General features: G+C 36.1%; 1 protein-coding gene across 4 annotated transcripts in view; it reads right to left on the bottom strand.

The window, feature by feature from the left end:
- The window catches only part of LOC145668487 (uncharacterized), a 62,949-nt gene that overhangs the window by 13,321 nt on the left and 33,599 nt on the right, over window positions 1–16,029 (bottom strand). For all 4 annotated transcript variants that reach the window (XM_081736426.1, XM_081736428.1, XM_081736425.1 and 1 more), the window contains 3 exons: window positions 15,243–15,434; window positions 13,068–13,169; window positions 4,794–5,006 (listed from right to left, as the gene is read on the bottom strand). In XM_081736426.1, the coding sequence (XP_081592552.1) occupies window positions 4,794–5,006; window positions 13,068–13,169; window positions 15,243–15,434 (507 nt within the window). The remainder of the gene's footprint in view (window positions 1–4,793; window positions 5,007–13,067; window positions 13,170–15,242; window positions 15,435–16,029) is intronic.

Here is a 16,029-nt window from a genome sequence, read left to right as displayed (position 1 = left end):
TCTTCCAGTTCTTTATTATAATTATTATTATTTTATTGTTTTTTTATGGTTTCGCACAGTGATAGAAACATTATACATCGCAATTATTGTGTGTACTGTTGAACGAGGCCTGTCTGCAAGGTTTGCCAGGGGCGGATCCAGGACGGACTTCTGGGGGGGGGGGCGGTCGGCGGTAATACTGCTACTTTTAAGAGCTCCAAACTTGTTATGGATGGGTTTATTTATATATAAAATAAGAGTTTCCTCTTGTGGGGGGGGGGGACGATCGCCCCCTCTGGATCCGCCCCTGACTCTATAATACCTTGAAACAGCTTCGCACACCTCCCCAATCCCCAGACATGAACCCCATAGAACATCTATGATCTGTTCTGGAGACAAGAATCAGAAGGCACAGCTTGTCTACTAAAGAAGGCCTAAGAAAAGCTATTCAAGAAGAATGGGACATAATCAGTCCCGAAGCTACAGAACTACGAACTACTACAGGTGAAATCAATGCCACGAAGACTACAGACAATCATTAACGCACAGGGTAATCCCACAAAATATTAAATAACGTAATATACTTTATAAGCATTAATTCAAGCATAAGTGTACGGTGACTTTTTGAGTTTACAAAAAAGGAATTCTCTCTTTTCTTCTGAACAAAACAGTGATTGTGTTTGTTTGGCCTTTCTCTTGTATATAGAAATAAAATGTATGAATGTGTAGTCTTAATTCTGGTTATATATATATTTTCCACCTCCCGTTCTTATGCTAGCTGTTTTCAATATAAAGTATGCACGGTGTACGAACACTTTCTGCGCTCACTGTAGGTATGTTGACAATAAGCGAATGTTATTAGAATATTTGTTGAGATTTATTTTCCTTCACTGCCTTTCGCCTGGTTAAAAAGTAGTTTGCAGTGCTTTGGAGCAGCTGCAGGTGGGAACGCGATAATGTTTGAGACATACCGGCGACTTTTTTGTGTGTGAAAATAAGACCTTTCTCATAAAGTAGTAAATAACTGCAGTAGCAATTGTCTACGTAAATGATAAAGACATATCCAACTACAAGAAATTAATACAGTATATATAGCCTATTCATTATTGTGTTTCTCTTTCAACAGCTACTAGCTAAGGATGGCCAATTCCAGAATTTTTACTTTCCGGAATCCGGAAAGTAAAATCGGAAAAATTCCGATTTTTTCTAAATTCCGGATTTTTCCGAATGTCGGATTTTTTCCGAAATCCGGAATTTTTCTGAATTCCGGAACTTTTCCGAAATCCGGAATTTTTCCGAATTCCGGAATTTTTCCGAAATCCGGAATTTTTCTGAATTCCGAAATTTTTCCGAATTCCGGAAAGTAAATTTTCCGATTCCGGAAAACAAAATTTCCGGAATCCGGATTCCGGAAAATTTTGGCCATCCCTAATATATATATATTACATCAAATGAATATGCAGAGATTCCACAAATCAAGTAACTACTAGAATTTTATGTTCACACATACACTTAAAAAAATAACACTATTCTCGTAATAAAGGGAAGAACCGCAGAAAATTATAAATGTCACTGAAGCGTCTTTGATCCATACACCAAAAACTCATTATGTAAGTTTTGAATAGGCCTTTTCAAGTTCACTGTCAATATGATTTTTAGCTTTCTTTGCGTCTTCTTCTATCTTAGCATTTTCACTTTCTAGCTCTTTGATTAACAACTTCGTTTTTTTTTTTTCTGTTCATGTCTTTTTCTCCTTGACATTCTTTCCTCATCCAGAGCAGCTTGATAATTCTGTCTAGCAGAACGGACACTATTCAGAAGACTTTGAGAATTTTACGTTGCTGACTTCCCCATTGTATCTGATAGTGTCATACACAGTTCTCTGTGCAACCAAAGTCTCTTCTGTCACGTTCTCAACAATGCGCTACTTATTTACGGAAAAGCCGCTTTCCACATTTGCATTTCCGTAAGAGAGTATTAATGTACAATCGTGAACCTTCATCAAAGCATCTGTCTTACCTTTGTGGCCAGAAATGCATTAGACCACAATTTGTCAAGTCTGTGACACTTTTCATCAAAAGATTAAAGATGCGTTATGGTATTTGGATCACTGATTACACAACAATACTGCCGAGAAGCGACATCAGCTGTGTGGTCTTCAAACCAACTGCTTTCAACCAATGTAGTTAAAAGTTCCTTGAAGCGGACCATCCCTTGATCACATGCAGCAACCTCTGGATTCCTGCAGGTTACGGCTTTTGTCAACTTAAATTTCAGTGGTAACTGTCCCTGCATTTTTATGACCATTTTCTGCAGTATTCTTCAACAATTCCTGTAGAATCTGGCTAGTTCTATATCCTTAACATTTTCCCATCTCTATTTCCTTTTTTGTGGCCAATTCTACATTAACATTTGCTGAATTCAACAAGTTTTCTTCTTTCTGTGCATCAATCTAAATTCAACATGTTCTGGTTTCAGGAATCTTTGCACAAACTCCTGGGCAGCTCTGACAGTGAGTACAGGATGGAAGCTTAAGGGCTGTCACTCTGAAAATCTGTGAGAAATTGTTTAATGTCACTAGATGTGATTTTAAAGAAAGCTAGTTTGGAGCCTAACATTGGATCCTCAAGGCAGTATTTTACTATTTCATAACTGCTACAAGACTGTTAGCTACCATCTTTCAAAGATGATACCTGTTTCACAAATTCTCTGAGAAGCATATCAAGAGCTCGCTGTGCTACTTTTCCATTTAATAACCAACGGACAGAGCAATATTTGTATGGGAACATATATATCTTAGTACGGCCCAGTTGCATTTTTGCTCCTATTTCACTGTCTGGAAATAAGGGAAATAATTGTCTTATCTCCGCAGAACGGAAGGATTTGTGTGTGTCAATTAGTTGTACACACTATTTTAATTTCTGCACTAGTAACATCATTTAACGGATACTTCTTGAAGGTACTGAGTAAAGATCAGAAGATCCAATATTATTACTATTGCCGTTAGATTTATCACAGACAACGCCTGACGAGGAAGGTGAACAAGAAACAGCGCTGGTTTCTGGGTTTTTCACACCTAACGAGGAAGCTGAACACAAAACGTTCTCGGCTTTTCACTCCTGGTGAAGAAGCTGAACTTGGTGTTTGTGATCTTAGAAATGTGTGAAGGTTGGACGAATCACAGATTTTCTTCTTCTCTGTGTTTCTTTCCCTGCATATGGTTATTTAATGCTTGGCCTCCCATACTGGCAACTGAAATAATTGCCTGAAGGCAAAATCGGTAACTTGTACTATAAATATCTCTTTCGCGTTTGACTTGCCAATCTCGAAAGAGTAGGTCCTGGAGCCAACCTTCTTTAAACGAAGTCTTACCATGGCATTGCGAACCCTTTGATGTTCTTCCTGACATCATGAGCCTGGAAAGAGTACAATAACCAAGTTCTTGTTATAGACACCTAGTACACAATCAATTTACAGACCAATAAAGACCTGTGTTTTATATTTTATATTATATATATATATATATCGAAAATGGGAGACGATTCTAAATACTTGCCCTTGTACCTAATGTATCTAACAAGGAAATTTACCTCAACGGGAAATGCAGTGTCTGTAAAAAATATTCTAAAATATCAATAAATGTTAATAAAACCTCAAATTTGTCCCTTAGTTTGTTCTTTAAAAATACAAGGATCTATAGATTAATTCACGCGTAATTCCCACATTTTCCGGAATTTCTTCGATTATGAGAGTTATTGTAACGTGAGAGAGCGTAAATCTTGAAAAACAAATAGTTGTGATAAGAAAGTAAATGAGAGCATTTGTTTAACTACTGGGCCAAAAATATGTATTAAAACATTCGAATTCTATTTTGGTGTATCCTGCCAGCTATTAGTAATATTTTGATATATGTCGCATAGCCTACTGTAATGAATATGTACTTGATTTGGGTCTGAAAATATGAGTTTGAAAATACTGTATGTCTGAAAATATGTTTTTTGATTTAGTTGCCTTTGATAACTTTCTTTACTGTTAGAAGTGCGGTATCGATGTGTCGTAATCAAACTGTAGTGGGATAGTTGCATTTTAAATAATGTTCCGTTATGTTGCAACGTAATTGCACGCATACTACTACCCTTGACGTACTTCAATCAAAGTGTGTTATAAACATGATATGGGACTAACACAGCTTCATGGCCCATGGTCACTGCACATATGGGCTAACCTTAGAGTTGAGTGGCCCGCTGGGTAAAAATTATTTTTAAAGAAATATTAATTTTGATAATTACTTAAGAATGAAAATGAATTTTGTAGCGATTATGAAGCCCTCAACACCACGATGTAACTATTATACATACTAACAGTAGGATATATCTATAGCCTGTAGCTAGCACTACTCACAAGCATTAGCTGTATCCGTATATTGCGTGACTGAAGTTCGCAGCTGGAACGACCTTCTGTACACATAGTGTGTATGACCATGTAGCTTATAACAATTCGTGATTCAACTCCTCGCCTACTCAGTCTTGGACTACATTCTTTAATCTTTCTTTCATTTTCTATGATCTGTATATTCTCTCTTATACGCGACCCATGTTTCTTAAAAATCCAAAAATCTGAGAATTGGTGGTCCTCAGAGATCGCATTATCGGAAAGGAAACTATATATCTCTAGTGGAAGTAAAACATTTACAGTTTGCTGTGGCAACTAAATCCAAAATCTATTTTTGTAAATAATATAATAATACAAATGATTTAGAAATATGCAAAATTACCAAATTATTTGTTACAAAAACTGCCGTCTAAAGCACTTACTCTCAGTCTCCGGATACCAGCTCGAGTGATTAGCTGGCAGTCGTACAATTCGATACGCTGAAGATTATGACAAGAAACTAGATGTTCCAAAGAAGCATCTGTAATAAGTGGGCAATTGTCCAGTTCCAACACAGTTAAGTTTTCCGCAGAACACGGAGACATCCCTAGCTGCCGAATACCTTCATCTGTTATCAATTCACAGTGAGATAAACTCTGTAAGGAAAGGAAGGGAAAAATCAAGTACATAAGTATAAGTAATAAATTCCTAATATATCTACATGGAAAATCATTCTATACAATTAAAAAATACGTCCTGTACGGTACAGGTACATATTTTCAGTTTCTATTCTATAAACATTTGTAATAGAGGACGAGCATCAACCAAAAGGAAATTTTACGCAAAAATATAAAATTTGGATACTACAAAAATTTTGTCTAATTTCACAATTCGAGAATCGTACGTAACTTTTATTAAAGCTATCAATCAAGTTAAAATAGAGAAATGAAACCTGGATATGAAATAGGATGCTATTATTACTAATTACATAATTTAACAAAGAAACTATTACAATTACACTGTTTATTTATGATTATATTCTGAATGCTTTATTACAAAAAGTATAATATGCATAATACCTATATCATTATACATTACCACTGCCATAAAAGAAAAGTTCTACTTCTGAACTGGCTACTTAGATATTAGAAATTGTAACCAGAGAAAAAAAAAAAAGCAAATTACGAATCATGTACTTGTGCACGGTCGTTATTTGTTTAAGTGATAGATTTAATTCAATGAAACTTTAAAGTGGATTTTAATGGAATTTTGCACAATTGTTTTCTATGTGTATAAATGTCTGTATGTAGTTAGATGCGCAGAAGACAGTATCTGCAGGTTTGGCCAAAACTGAGCTAGTAACAACAGACAAATCATATGATCATTAGACATTAACTGACAAAAGCAAAAACCTGTATCTATAATATTTAGTAACATTAGTATTTATAATATTTAGAATAATATTTAGATATAAGTCTTACCGTATTCGCATGCTTGTGGGTTTTAGCTAAGCAGAAATTCGTAATTTTCTCAAAACCAGTTTTATAGCATACACGGCTTTTTGCCTTTGAATGGCAGTGTTATACAATTTCTGTGGGTGCATAGTACAAATTGCATATATTCATGGAATGGCAGCAGCATAAATCTTAGATTTTCAATCACTTTTCTTGTTTTGAATTTGAAACGCTGACAGCAGCTGGTTCTCTTTTTTCCGCTACTCTTTCTCCTAATTCGCTGTTCACTTCGTTAATGATCTTCTATCTGCAAAATCTATCTTCCTATGTATTACCACTGTTCTGCAGCATTCCATTCGTTTCTAGACGTTCATTCCATATACACATTTACGTATAATAATAATAATAATAATAATAATAATAATAATAATAATAATAATAATAATAATAGAAGAAGAAGAAGAAGCAGGGGAGGTAGATAGAAGATATGAAGAAGTAGCATAATATGCAAAATACCTATATCATTATAACAGTCGACTATTCCACTCCAGACTTTACTTGTGTTACTCAAATGAAGCACAAGCAATAATCAACCTACACAAATGGATATGATACATGCAACCATGAAATTCCCTTAACATTCCCAGATTTTTTTTCTCCTATACCGGAATTATTTGTAATTCTATGACGGAACAGTGCTGAATTCTTAAAAGAATACCATACTTACTTCCTGAAATCTACTCTACAAATCCTTTTGCTCTCCGATAATCATTGCCGTACATATGCTCGAAATATACTATAATCCATAGAATTTGTAAGCATTATACTGTTCAACAATTATTTTCTTAGATATTCATTAAAATATGAAAAATAACTTATTGTACACATCTGTTCCTTCCAATAACATTTAAACAATTCAGGATTCTTTCTCTATTATATAAAATTTACAAGTTTGTAACACGGAACTTAAAAATTTTAGATCTTGCGTCACTGAAATACTCCAATTGTTTTCAAAATCCATATATATATAGCCACATGGTTACACTGGTCGACATGGGTTTAGATCAGGGTTTGAAAAAACCCAGGCTTTTTTGAAAAAGCCCAACCCACCTGGGCCCATATGGGTTTTTTCGGGTTTAATCGGTTTTTTTCGAAATATTTCAATGTCTTTGGGGTAAAAGTGTTAAAATGTGATTTATATTTCAAGATTGTCATTGTCACAACTTGCAACAATAATCTACTTACTGCTGTTTTGAAAAAAAAATGGCCGCCATTTTGAAATTTTACATTCGATCGACGAGAAATTCTCTACAGCAAATTTAGCATATCTCGTGCTTCCACCGTCAAAAATTCAACTTAAAAGACTGAAAATTGTGCTTCGTAGCGTGGATATTCGCTGTTTTGAAAAAAAAATACCGTCATTTTGAAATTTTACGTTGGTATGCCGCCAAAACTGTACAGGAAATTTAGAGTGTTTCGTGCTTGTTCTCTGACAATTTTAACTTAAAAGGCCGAAAGTTGTAACCTGTAGTGTGTGTGGTAGAGGCAGACAAACGAGTTAAGTTGATTTTGTGTTTAACGCCCCTTTCAGCAGCGAGGCTATACGAGACGGGACCTGGTGATTAACGTGGAGTCCGAACCACATGAGCTCCCTCCGGGAAGCAAACCCGGGTCCCACGCCGAAGACGCGTACACTAACCGCATAGCCATGAAGAAGCTCGGCAGACAAACGAACAAATGTAGATCAAGTCATCCAGAAGCCTGACTGACGTTCGCCAAATATGAATACCAAAAGGGGTCTATTAATTTAAAACAAAGATACAATTCATGCTGTATGAAATAAATAAATGTTTTAAAATGTCTTATATGAAATAAACATCTTCCAGCGTAAATAAACCTGTCATATTTTCTCCATGAGAATACGGGACACCTCAGATCCCCCCCCTCCTCAACTTTCCAACACAATGCAATGAACTGTAGACTGTTATAAACAAAAGTATAATAGGCCGCAGTGGTTCAGTGGTAGAGCGTTCACCTCTAGACTCTAGTGCACGGGGTTCGATCCCAGCTCGCGCCAAGTGAGCTTTGTAATGGACAAACACCTTGTACGTGGGTTTTCTCGGGATTCTCACGTTTCCTCCCACTTTCTTCATTCCACCATTTCATTCATTTCTCATCATCACCGTCACCTTGAGCACAGCAGGCATAACCGCGAGACTAAAACTAAAAGATTTATTTTATTTTATTTTTTCAAGAATATAATAGGCAAAAGTTCACTAAGCAGCAGCTGCTTTACTCTGTTCGTACCCTGCAATTAATTGTATAGACTGAAGATGCCTAAAAAGTTAAGATGTGCTATAAAAATGCTTTACAGGAAAACAATATGCAAATTATTTAAATCAGTGGTACAATCTATCTACAATATTCTTCGCGCGTTTAGCAATACTTATTTATATGGCTATATTTGCCAAAATTACGTTCGTCAGTTTAATCTCCTGAAAAGCGGATTTTTTCTTCTTGTGTCGTGTGAAATTGTGAGGGCCAGATTTACATTTTTCTAAGACTTGGAAAAAAGCACAATTCTGTGCCCCTAGCATCTGAAAAAGATTATAATTCTTAACTTACCTAATGTGTTGCTGGAGAAAAGGTTAGTCATCTTCCCTGTGTTTGTAAATGTGGAAACACTCAAATCTTTTTTAATATATAATGTTTCGAAGAGTATCCGAGTTTCCATCAAGTGCAATGGAAAAAGTAGCATTGCAAATTTCGCTTGCTATCAAGTCGAACAGGGTGGTGTAATAACTTCCTCGAAACTGTTACATGCAACAGCGTACTGTTCATTCACTAATTACAGGATTCCCAGCCAATGTCAGAATTTTTTGTTTTTCACTTTTCGAATAAGCTGATAATGGTAGCAGAAATGGAATGGAGTTAAAATACGGGACATTTCTCTGTCCCGACTAAATTTACGGGGACGCGAGACTTTTCCGTATTGTACGGGACGGATGGCAGGCTTAAGCGTAAAATAAAATTTTATTGTTGAGGTATTCATTTCCGACCCTTCTGCGTTTAATTCGGGAATTTCCCGAGCAATTCTTTCACGGCGTGTACATCAAAACTTCCATAGTACCGAAATTTGAATTCAGCACTTGAAATAGTAAGCGTTACATAGTCTTCGGAACTCCGAGCATTAAGCTTCTTAAATTTGACAAGAATTTTTATACTATTGCTGGTGTTGATTCTACAGAATGCTCATTTGAAGAGTAGCAACAAATGACTGAACTAAACCGTTATTGTTGGAAAACCAAATTTTAGTTGAAGAAACTTGTGTTTTACATCAAAGGTAAGAAATAATACTAATAGTTTTACTAATGTATTTACATATGTACTATTACTACCGACACCTATGACCTTAAACCCGTCAAACGTATGAGTGATAATGTCCCTCGGTGTCGCCAAGTCGACGAGCACACTATTTACGGAAAATATTTTCTAAAGTACAAAATTGCTTATTCTACTCCAAATAGGCTATAAGCATAATCCATACATTAATTTGTTCTATAACTATCTCAAGCTAAGTTTTTATTTTTTTAAAAAATTCATTTAGTGCATTCAGAACTTTATAAAGGTCTTATGTTGAATGTTGTTGTATACCTTAACGTCAAAGCCTCTAATTTGCCCACGGAAAGTCTAAAATCTGATAAAAATCACTTACAATGTGATCACCTTAGTTGTACCAATAATATACGAACAAATAGGTCAAAAACCCAGGTGGGTTTTAAAGTGGGTTTTTTCAGGTGGGTCCAACCCGATTTCTTTTGTTCCCATCACCCACAGTTTTTCTAATTTTACCCGGTAGATGGCAGGGCGCATAATATTACAATAATGGATAATTTAGACGTTCAAAGTTTTGTTGTAAATTCTTAAAAGTAACCGAAAGAAATACGTAATTTTTTGCTGTTATAGCTAGCCTCATTAACTGATGTAATAAAGTGCAATTTTTTCATGTATCATATTACTTAATGTAAGAAATCACGGTAAGTGTTACGTAAACAATTTAGGTATACACAGCTCTAGGATACGCTGTTTTGGTCAAGTTTCTCTGCGGTTTGTTGCTTTGAAACAGTGAAACAATGTCATCTAGAGAGTGTGTGAATTCTCCAGACATTTTTTGTTACATTTGCGGATGTTATGTAGTGAAGAGACAGAGACAACGTGTAACAAAATTTGTGAAGGATGCATACAATGCATATTTTGGAATGAAATTAGGTGACCAGGACAAAAAGTGGGCCCCACATACAGTTTGCAAGACTTGTGTGGAGGCTTTGCGATTATGGACATGCGGCAAGAAGAAAGCCCTGTCGTTTGGAATCCCAATGGTATGGCGTGAACCAAAAAATCATGTTGAAGACTGCTATTTCTGTGCTGTTAACGTTAGTGGTTTTAGTGCTAAGAACAAAAGTAAGGTGAACCATCCAAACAACATACAATCAGCTATCAGATCTATAACTCATGGGCCTGATATACCTGTACCGTACCATGTGTACCTACTATTGTCAAAAGTTGTTCTAGTAACAGTGAAGTTGAGGTAGAATTAGAACAGCGTGATGATGATGCATTGTATCCTAGTACGAGTACTAGTCTTCCAAAGCCACTTACACAACATGAACTTAATGATCTTATGAGAGATTTAAATTTACCAAAAGAGAGTGCCCAACTTCTTGGTTCCCGGTTGAAGAAAAATTGTCTCTCGTCTCCTGAAACACATTTTTCATGGTACAGGCACCGAGAGAAAGAACTTCTACCATACTTCACTGAAGAAGAAAATTTAGTGTATTGCAACAACATAAGAAAAGTGATAGAATTCTATGGTATTGCATACAATGCAACAGAATGGAGATTCTTTATTGATGCATCGAAGGCCAGCTTGAAAGGTGTTTTGTTGAGCGACGGTAATGTATTACCATCGATTCCCATAGCATATTCTGTGTTCTTGAAGGAAACGTATGAAACGTTGAGACTTATTCTCGTAAAAGTGAAATATGAAGAACATGGTTGGTCAGTATGTGGCGATTTTAAAGTGATAGCATTGTTGTTAGGTCTCCAATCCGGGAACACAAAATTTCCCTGTTTTTTGTGTGAATGGGACAGTCGGGACAGGGAGAATCATTGGAAAGTGAAAATGTGACCACGTAGAAACTCTCTCTTTCCAGAAAAGAAGAATGTGACACAACAGCAATTGGTGCCATCGTCTAAAATACTACTCCCTCCATTGCACATTAAGTTAGGAATCATGAAACAGTTCGTTAAAGCATTAAACTCGGATGGGGAATGTTTTAAATACATTGCAAGTAAATTTCCAGCAATCAGTGATGGGAAACTGAAGGAAGACATTTTTGTTGGCCGTCAAATAAGAAAGTTGATGCTTGACTGTGAATTTGAGCAAATAATGACAGAAACTGAAAGGGAGGCCTGGGTTAGTTTCAAACTGGTAGTTGCCCATTTTCTGGGAAATGAAAAACATAAGAACTATGAACATTACGTGAAAAACCTTTTGGAAAATTTATGTAAACTTGAACGCAAAATGAGCCTAAAGTTACATTTCCTCAACTCCCATCTTGATTTCTTTCCACGCAATCTCGGAGACTACAGTGAGGAGCATGGGGAGAGATTTCATAAAGACATAGCAGAGATGGAAAGGAGATACCAGGGGAGATGGAATGTTAACATGACGGCAGATTATTGCTAGATGTTGAAAAGGGATGTTCCCGTGTCGAGCGTCAGCGATGTTAGGAAATCGAAGCGAATGAAGTTAGATGCTAAGTGACGTAATGTATTTGTGATTTTGTATGTGGGTGTAAATGAAAATGTACATTTACATTAACATTAATTTTACAATCTTGTGGCATGTCGCATACATTTAAGAACTACAAAAATTGTGAGAAATGCCTGAACTTAATATGTAATACGTTTCGTTAAGTCCCTTATAGGCTTAGTAATAAAACAATACACCTGCTGATGCTAATATGTTTTAACGATTTGTGAAAAATGTGACGTGATAGAGAGAAACAGATTTTATTTTTGAAATCAGCATTAAAAATCCATTCGAAGTTACCTATTCATTTCAAAACATCGCTCAACTTTTGAAAAAATGTCGACCAGTGATGGAAACACCTGCCGGTGTGTGACCATTCATTATACAATGAATCAGTGTCTGCAGAGCAGCTCTGATTCATCGTGGAATGGAAGAACGAAAGACAGGAATACTTTCCAGAGGACTTGTGTACCGTTCCTGCGCTCAGTTCCGTCAGCGACGATGGAGAACTGAACTGACAACAGGTGTCCAACAAGTGATGATGACTGGTAACTGAGCGGGATCAGATGAACTCGTGTAGTTCATCCTGATTTTCATGAAAACAAGCCTCGACAGCTGGAGCAGGGTGAAGTGCCAACTGATTTATCTTGGAAAATTGACTCATTGACCGGAAATATCTGGACAACTAAAATATCCACAATTACTGACAGTAATGTGGCCTGTAAGCGTAATCACAGGACTAAAGAAGTACCAGGAAATTGCGGCTCACAGCATCACAGAGTGAGTCGCTTCCATGTTTCACGCTGGGAAAGAGACAATTCACAGTATAAGCTCCTTGGGCATACACAAATACAACCTGTTGTTCGAAATAAAGTGAAGAGGATTCATCGGACCACATTATGCATATCCTTCCGCTGCACATTTTGCATGTCCTTGGCAACTGAAACTTCTTTTCCATTCACTATCACTCTTCGTCAGTGTTTTGTCATGATGTCTGATAAGACTGTCGCCACCTAGGAGACTGTTCATCGCGGCACTTCTTACATACCTTTGCATCAATTAATTATGCACCCACAATTTGGTCTATAAAACTCATAGACGTCTCGCATTTTGCATCACCACAGTCTGCCCGCTTCAACACCTCTCCGTTCTAGTCTGTCTAACGCACTACAGACGATCACCTAACACCATTAACAACGGCCAGGTGTCATATACGAATCCTTAGTGTTGAAATGAAAAGAAATTTTTCACTTTTATGACATCCTCAAGGTTATCAATTCGCATCTTAGTGTGTTGCAAACTATAGGCGTTTCCCTTATTTTCATAAGCATCTGTATACACATGAACAATGTTTTACTTAATTAAATTCTCTAGCGCATAAAAAAGTATAATAAGATTCTTTTATATTCGTGTTTTCTAGGGTAAACAATTTTGAAACTACTACTCACAAGTTTCTCCAGTCTGGGACAACCCATTGCCAGATGAATAAGCGTTGTATCCGTTATCAATACACATTCTTCTAAGTCCATTTTCTCTAGTAAATGGCAGCTCTGTACAAATAAGAGGGAAAAATTAACAATAAATAAGTTATTTTCACAACTTTAAAACATCGAAAACTAAAGATAGTTATAAGTTATATGCAAAATCTGAGTCTATCTATAACTTTCCAATAAATAAATAAATAAATAAATGCACGAAATAACTTACGTACTTCACACTACTGCTTTGAACAGTTAAAAGGAAATGCAACGCTCGGAATTCATGAAAATATGATATGGTAGAATAACTGTATTACGTATTTAAGAAGGGGACGATATTTTCCCTTTCAACTACTTTGTACTCCAAATCATGACGATAAAACTGATTAAGTACGCTCATAAACGTCTGGCGTAAGTCTTTACTGAAAGAACTGATTATAAACTCCAAGTTTTCTTCCTTTATTTAATATTTCTCGGAAATTGTTTCGTATCTTCCGACACCGTGTCTTCTATGACATTTAGGTAGCTTTAGGTAAGTTACTATTTGTTTTTTAATGTTTGTTTTCAACATGAAGGCTCTATGAGTAATGCGCCAATAGCTGCACATACACTTCGAATGTGTACTCCCAGCGAGAATCCAGTCTTTTGCACCAAATGCACCACAAACCTTCAGTTATAACGTAACTCCCACTATTACCAACACGCAATATAAACTCTCACTACTGTCAATATTATATATATAATGTAAAATGACGAGTCTTTCTCGGAATTTGCGATCTAACTCTTGTTACGCCCCTGTAACGTTTAAAACTAGTAGATACAAAATGTTCAAATTTTGTATCATCCAAATATTAGCAGGGGGACATTGTTTGGCACACTCTGTGATACCATAAGCATAAGGCTAACAATGTTTTCTGTCCATTAGTTTAAACCAGTACTATTCAACCTTTTTTTCTCGCGTACCCCTAGAAACAGTTCGCCATCCAAGTACCCCTGAAACTGTTTAAAACAAATTAAATCGAAATTAACTTATTAAACGTAATACACATGCTCTGTTGTTTAAAGGGAGTGGGCAGATAAAGATCCAACAAATAGACAGTCAGTGTGGCAGGGGGATAAAGTATACATCCGAAAAAATTAACTTGGGAAATTTCAAAACATATGGGAGACATCCAGTTCTACTCAGGAGGATTTTCCCCCTATCCTCCCTGATAATTCATACACCGAGGACAATGTTAAAATTCAAAAACTAGAAGTAACTTTAGAACTAACCTGTTAATGAGATGACTGAGCTTGGTCGAATCTTCGAGAGTGCGAGAATCAGAGCTGCTTCTGGATTCAAGCAACATCTGTGCTTCGTTTTTATTGATGTTAATGTGGAGAATCCCTATTCACACAAATATGTTGATGGAAATGGAAGAAGTTGTGAAATAGCACTGTCACTAATTTCATTGTAGTCTTTTCGAGCATAAATACAAAAGTCACAAATTGACAAGTTATCAAATTTCATTTTCAGTGAACTGTCAACAAACATTGCCAGCAGACCTCCAGAAGCAGCATTACGTGCCCCCGGTTGAATAGCACTGGTTTAAACGTTACAAGGCCGTATCAAGACAAATGATCCATCCTGTACTTAGAGACGTCGGAAAGTATACAAATGTATCCCTCCCAAACGGCCGTTATTTTCGATGTGATGTGACCATTTATACAACAACCGTCTTCCTTGCAAGTCGACACTTAGAATTTTCGAACTACCCGCAATATCTTATTGAACATGTTCCCGTGTGCATACTATCTAGCAAACAAATTCGTAACCATATACCTGAAACGATCTCCTGTATTTCCAGTTTTCTAGGCAGAAGTTTTGTAACTCTTAACTAAGACTTCTTTAATTGCTTCGCGGTGCTGGCGAAGAAAATTGTCTATACCCGGAATCAAACTAGAAGTGCGTACAGCAAAAGCACGCGTGATAATTATTTGATAACACCTACACTATTTATATGAATTACTTATGCGACAGAATTCGCTTAGTATAGTGTGATAAATTGACTTATATAGACTGGGGTTTAGAAGGAGGAAAAATTTAAACCTAAAATAATGTTTAATGTAATATTCTTCTTAATGATACAAATGAAATGTACGTACCCTGGCCAACGCCTGGAAGCCTGTATCTGTAAATTGCGAGCATCCTGCTACCTCCAGTGTGCTCAACTGATGACAATGTTGAGCAAGTACAATAAGCGAAGTATCTGTGAGATGCGAACAACTAGACAAACACAAATAATGGATTTTTGGACAGTTTTCTGCAAGGTGTTGCACTGCTTCGTCAGTAATATTCTGAAACAGAAGTACGATATATGTAAATATCCACATACAACTGAACTACAATAGAACCATTTTTATAAAGAAGCTCAATCAGAAAAGAACATCTTAACACATACGCTTCCCTAAGGATATGGTAAGAAACAAATATACACAAGCACAAACAACTCTTTAAAGAAAAACTGACGCAGGTAATTATCAAATTAATCGACTTATTATGATTAGATTGTAAGGTTCCTTTTATCGCCGAGGTTATCTGAGACGGTATCCGAAGATTTCTTAAAGTGTGATTTGAAGTTAAAAAGACATACTATTAAATTCTCAATATCCTTTTAACTGCATTGTATCTGAATTCTACCCTCTTCCCTTATTTCCGTTTTCTTCTACCATTAGAGAACAGAACAGAAATACATGGTAAAACTAAACATGAATGATGTTAATATCTTTAAAAAAAATGTTCGCCTTCCAATCTTCAATTTTACTCGCAGATTTTAATACAGATTCAGTACATATTCTCAAGTATAAATAGTAAAAGAAGAGATTAAAAAAAAATGAACCGACATAATACACAACATTTAAAAATGATCCAGAGGGGAAGTGAAAGTATACA

The sequence above is a fragment of the Thermobia domestica genome, chromosome 13 (genome assembly GCF_964235325.1).
Source record: "Thermobia domestica chromosome 13, izTheDome1.hap1.1, whole genome shotgun sequence".
Lineage (NCBI taxonomy): Eukaryota > Metazoa > Arthropoda > Insecta > Zygentoma > Lepismatidae > Thermobia > Thermobia domestica.
Note: the sequence above shows the minus strand (reverse complement) of the source record. Positions and strands in the feature narration are given on the sequence as shown.